Below are 6,092 nucleotides of genomic sequence, written 5' to 3' on the forward strand. Positions count from 1 at the left end.
ATAAATATAAATATGGGTTGTATTTACAATTGTGTTTGTTCTTCACTGGTTGTCCTTTTCTTGTGGCAACAGGTCACAGATCTTGCTGATGTGATGGTACACTGTGGTATTTCACCCAGTAGATATGGGAGTTTATCAAAATTGGATTTGTTTTCAAATCCTTTGTGGATCTGTGTAATCTGAGGGAAATATGTGTCTCTAATATGGTCATACATTGGGCAGGAGGTTAGGAAGTGCAGCTCAGTTTCCACCTCATTTTGTGGGCAGTGTTGCACATTGCCTGTCTTCTCTTGAGAGCCAGGTCTGCCTTCGATGGCCTTTCTCAATAGCAAGGCTAAGCTCACTGAGTCTGTACATAATAGTCAAAGCTTTCCTTAGTGGTCAGGTATTCTGTGGTCAGGTACTCTCCCCATGTGTTCTCTCTGTTTAGGGCCAAATAGTATTGTAGTTTGCTCTGTTTTTTTGTTAATGCACCACATGTTTTCTCATGATTTGGTTGGGTCTAATTGTGTTGCTCTCTCTCTCTCTCTCTCTCTCTCTCTCTCTCTCTCTCTCTGTCTCTGTCTCTGTCTCTGTCTCTCTCTCTCTCTCTCTCTCTCTCTCTCTCTCGTCTCTCTCTCTCTCTCTCTCTCTCTCTCTCTCTCTCTCTGTCTCTCTCTCTGTCTCTCTCTCTCAACAATAACAATAGCCATACAGTAGAGTACATGTGCAGGTTTATTGGTCTGCCAGACACTGTCCCTCAACTTATGGCAGGCAGCAATGTAGTGCGCTGCCCACCCACAGCTCTCTGTGTCCTCCCCCATCAGGACGGGTAGCCTATCCTCATCAGAGAGGTCTTTGAAACCTTGAATAAGGGTTTCAAATTTGGGGAAATGACACTCTCACTGTTTTATATTTTTGACATTTTGTCAGGAAATGCAGCTCTGTCTCAGGTTCTGCTGTTGTGCAGTGGTTGCACAGCCTTTCCTCTACAGGGAACCAGGTTTTCCTGTGTCTACCCTTCTCAATGGCAAGGCTGTGCTCACTGAGCCTGTACTTTGTCAAGGTTTTTCTAAGGTTGTGGTCAGTAACCCTGGTCAAATAGTTAGCCACGGTGTACTATCAATTTAGGGCCAGATAGCACTGCATTTTGCTTGTGCTCCCCATTAAGCAATGTAGTTTTGTTTTTTGACTGTGTTGTAATTTGTTTTATTCTGATTGATTGGATGTTCTGGTACTGAGGCTTCAGTGTGTTAGTAGAACAGGTTTGTGAACTCAGCCCCAGGACCAGCTGGATGAGGGGACTCTTTTCTTTGCTCAGCTCTTGGCATTGCAGGGCTTGGTAATGATATGAGAGGGGGGTCACTGTATTTTAGATGTTTCCAAAACGTAATTGTGCTTTTTTGAGTTTTTAATATTAGTGGATATTTTTGGCCTAATTCTGCCCTACATGCATTGTTTGTAGTTTTCCTCTGGACATGTAGGAGACTCTTACAGAACTCTGCATGCAGGGTTTCACTGGGGTGTTTGTCCCATTTGATGAAATCTTGTTTTGCAAGTGGACCCCACACCTCGCTGCCATAAAGTGCAATTGGTTCAGTGACACATTCAATTAGTTTTAGCCAAATTTTAATAGGTTTTTCAATTTGAATTTGTTTTTTAATGGCGTAGAATGCCCTGCGTGCTTTCTCTCTCAGTTCATTCACTGCCTCATGAAGGTGTCCAGTTCAGCTTATTTTTAAACCTCAGTAATTGTAGTGTGTGCAGTACTCTATATATATTTGTACCAATTGAGAACTTTGGTCTAATTCCCTGAGATCTGGATCTTCTCTGGAAAATCATTATTTTAGTATTTTTGGGGTTTACTGCCAGGGCCCAGGTCTAGCAGGTCCAGGCTCTGCTGTAGGCCATGTGCTGTGGGGGTTTACTGCCAGGGCCCAGGTCTAGCAGGTCCAGGCTCTGCTGTAGGCCATGTGCTGTGGGGGTTTACTGCCAGGGCCCAGGTCTGGCAGTACTGCTCTAGCAGGTCCAGGCTCTGCTGTAGGCCATGTGCTGTGGGGGTTTACTGCCAGGGCCCAGGTCTGGCAGTACTGCTCTAGCAGGTCCAGGCTCTGCTGTAGGCCATGTGCTGTGGGTGACAGCAGGCATAGGTCATCTGCGAAGAGTAAGCATTTAACCTCTGAATTGTGGAGGATAACACCAGGGGCTGAGGATTTTTCTAGAATAGTGGCCAATTCGTTGATGTAAATATTGAAGAGTGCAGGGCTCAGATTGCAACCCTGGCGAAGGCCCCGCCCCTGGTTAAAGAATTATTTTATTTTCTTACCAATTTTAATGCAGCATGTATTGCCAGTATACATTGATTTAATTATGTCATATATTTTACCCCCTACACCACTTTCAATAACTTTGTAGAACAGTCCTGTATGCCAAATAGAATCAAATGCTTTTTGGAAGTCGATAAAGTAAGCGTATATTTTGGTGGACATGTTTATCTATCAGGGTGTGTAGGGTGTAAATATGATCGGTCGTGCGATGTTTTGATATAAATCCAATTTGGCTTTTACTCAAGACATTGTGCTTATTAAGGAAGTTTAGAACTCTTACATTTATAATACTACAGAAAACCTTCCCCAGGTTACTGTTCACACACATGCCTCTGTAATTGTTAGGGTCAAATTTGTCTCCGTTCTTAAAGATTGGGGTTATGAGTCCTTGATTCCAGATGTCAGGGAAATAACCTACACTCAGGATCAAATTAAAAAGTTGAATTATAGCCAATTTACATTTTGCACTAGTGAGTTTGAGCATCTCATTTAGGATGCCATCAGGTCCACATGCTTTTTTAAATTTGAGAGCCTGAAGTTTCTTATAGAGCTCCTGGTCAGTAATTGGGGAGTCCAATGGATTTTGATTGTCCTAATCCATTCAACTTCTCATGAATTTGACCTTGTTCTGCGTTAGTGTCAATTTGAACGGTGTTGTAGAGTTTTTTAAAATGGGTTGTCCATATGTCACCATTTTGTATCGCTAATTCCTCTTGTTTAGATCTTTTTTTGTTTTTTCCAATTTTGCCAGAAGTTGTTTGTGTTTATGGACTCCTCAATTAGTATCAGCTGCTTGCTGTTGTACTGTGCTTTTTTGGTTCTGAGTGTACGTTTATAAAGTTTTAAAGTCTCTCTCTCTCTCTCTCTCTCTCTCTCTCTCTCTCTCTCTCTCTCTCTCTCTCTCTCTCTCTCGTTAGTTTCCTAAGACTTTTATCAATGCATGTGTTGCCTTTTTTAAATTGTTTCTCCATGCGGAGGCCATCTACATATTCTATACTGAACTGTTTATCTTCTGTTCCTAGGTCAGGTTGCAGGTGGGCCTGTACATAGTCTACATACTAGACTGGTTGACAGTCTACAGTAGAGAACAGATTCTGGTCCTACGGCTTGAAGATCACGCTTCCAACAGGAAATACACAATGCACAAAGTCTTTGACTTCCTCAACTTGGGTATGTAGTATTCAACTCTTGTCCTTAACATTTCTTTATTTCAAGTCAGTCAGTCTATATTGAAGCTGCCAGACACAGAGCTTTAATCCTTAGCAAGCTCTTTGAAGTTTACTTATGCAACCACCGAAGATCCACATCATATTATTATTATAGACACTTCCCCATGCTATTCTTACTATAAGCTGAAGGGGGCAGCACAACCCCACAGCCCTATAACTCCCCGACAATCCGACTAGTCTCACCGTCACCCAGGTAACAGGGTATAACAGAGGTTATGTCGTGGAATATTGCTTCAAAAATATAACACTCTTACAAGAACCTTTGAATTCAATATAGACTTTAATACAGAGTAGCAAAACCGAGTCCTACCATGAAAAATACTAAATTCTCATATTACAGAGTCCTGCCTTTATAGGATTCTGTCTTTGCATAACGTATAGAGTCCGCTCCCTCTATATGAAAATAACTTCCCTAGACCGTTCTTTACCATTATCTCTCCATATCAGTTGTTGCTTGTTAACGCCCACATCTGACAGCTGTATAGGTTATAATGGTAGCAGGGCCTGGTCCTATATGTTCCATTCCTTATATAGCCATTCTGTCTCAGCTCTTCAAAGTGGACAGCCTAAATGCTGCTAATAATGGAAATGGAATCAGAGTCATGAGTTTTGCTCCCACAGTTACTGTAAAAGTTGCTGTAAAGCACTCTTTGATTGATTGACTGTTTGATGAATTGATTGACTTACTGATTGGTTGATTAATGTATTGATTGAATGATTGACTGACTGAATGATTGACTGACTGATTGATTGACTGAGTGATTGGTTGACTGGCAGATTGGTTGATTGACTGACTGATTGGTTGACTGACTGATTGACTGGCAGATTGGTTGACTGACTGACTGACTGACTGTTTGACTGACTGACTGATTGATTTACTGACTGATTGGTTGACTGGCAGATTGGTTGATTGACTGACTGATTGACTGACTGACTGATTGATTGACTGGCAGATTGGTTGACTGACTGACTGACTGACTGACTGACTGTTTGACTGACTGACTGATTGATTGACTGACTGATTGGTTGACTGGCAGATTGGTTGATTGACTGACTGATTGACTGATTGGTATGTGGCTTACAGTATGTCTATGTGTGTATTAAAGGTCCGTTGACGGTGCAGAAGGAAGCAGAGATCACTAAAAGTCCCGCCTCCAACACACGACGGCCAGCAGATAAGAACCTAGGACCCATGCTCCCCGTAACCAAGGAGATACTGAGGGACTTCTACACTCCGTTCAACATGAAACTGGCCAAGGTGCTCCGCAACGACTCCTTCAGATGGGACAATTATTCAAAACTCATATAAATACTTTTTTTTTAATGGGGAAACCATTCAAAACTCATGTCAAGACTTGTTTTAATGGGGAAACCATTCAAAACTCATGTCAAGACTTGTTTTAATGGGGAAACCATTCAGAGCTCATATAAAGACTTGTTTTAATGGGGAAACCATTCAAAACTCATATAAAGATTAGTTTTAATGGGGAAACCATTCAGCACTCGTATATCCCAGTCAATGTTCCATCTACATTTTTTGTGGCACTGTGCAGATCTCAGGTCTGCTGAGCGCAACCTTGAACTTTGTGAAAATTCTGTGCAACTTCCAGCGTGCGTTCACTGTGAACACTGAGGCTGTACCCGCTTTAAGTTACAGTTTTAACAGTGGCCAAGTAGGCTACTGTGGCTATTTGATCATAATGTAGGTCTACCAGAGTGGCCTACTATCAAAACAATGGATAAAATGCATCCCATAACATGTTAACATGGAAATAACTGTTCTATCATTCAGTCTACAGTAGCAGCCAATGTGTGGTGTTCAATGCCTACATTCCATCAGACTTTTGAAGAGAAAAAACATGCAGTATTTGACATTAACCTGTTGATCCGCTTGTCCTTCAGACAAGGAGGTGACTGAAAATGTTGTTGTGTTGTTTGATGCAAGAAACCACTTTCCAAAATAAAATCCATTAATATTCCCATACCATTATTACAGAGAATAAGACAAATTATGCTACCCTCTGCCTATTGGCTGCTGAGCTTATTCTGTCTCAAAATACAACACGGCCCCTTTAAGACAACAAAAAAAAGCTCTTTACCTGACTCACTTTTCAAAGATGTCTAGAAATATACACATTTTGTGCTCTTGTTGGAAGCAATCCCTCCCCTATTTCTGACTACAAATGATCTAATATCTCACTAACTGGCAAAGGATATGAACAAAAAATCTCAGAACAAGCGCATCCACTCACGACCGCTCATGCTGTAAACACAGTCCAGTTCAAAGTCAATGGCACAGATCCATATATGGCAATGGTCTATTTGCATATAGGCCTACTGCAGCTCTGATTATTTATACTACACTGGTCTGTGTAGAGTACGGTCTGAGTTGTGCGTGTCAATACAATAGAATCATGGAAGAAGTTTGGAACCACCAAGACTCTTCCTAGAGCTGGCTGCCCGTCGAAACTGGGCATTCGGGGGAGAAGGGCCTTGATCAGGGAGGTGAATAAGAACCCAATGGTCACTCTGGCAGAGCTTTAGAGTTCCTCTGTGG

At 41.8% G+C, this 6,092-nt stretch overlaps 1 protein-coding gene across 3 annotated transcripts in view; it reads left to right on the forward strand.

Annotated features, from left to right (window-relative positions):
* Positions 1-5,519, forward strand: part of LOC106594761 (carbohydrate sulfotransferase 15) — a 249,156-nt gene extending 243,637 nt beyond the window's left edge. For all 3 annotated transcript variants that reach the window (XM_045701178.1, XM_045701177.1, XM_045701179.1), the window contains exons 7-8: positions 3,329-3,476; positions 4,642-5,519. In XM_045701178.1, coding sequence (XP_045557134.1) covers positions 3,329-3,476; positions 4,642-4,844 — 351 coding nt within the window. In that variant the 3' untranslated portion in view covers positions 4,845-5,519. The remainder of the gene's footprint in view (positions 1-3,328; positions 3,477-4,641) is intronic.
* The last annotated feature ends 573 nt before the right edge of the window (positions 5,520-6,092 follow it).

This window comes from Salmo salar, chromosome ssa18 (genome assembly GCF_905237065.1).
Source record: "Salmo salar chromosome ssa18, Ssal_v3.1, whole genome shotgun sequence".
NCBI lineage: Eukaryota > Metazoa > Chordata > Actinopteri > Salmoniformes > Salmonidae > Salmo > Salmo salar.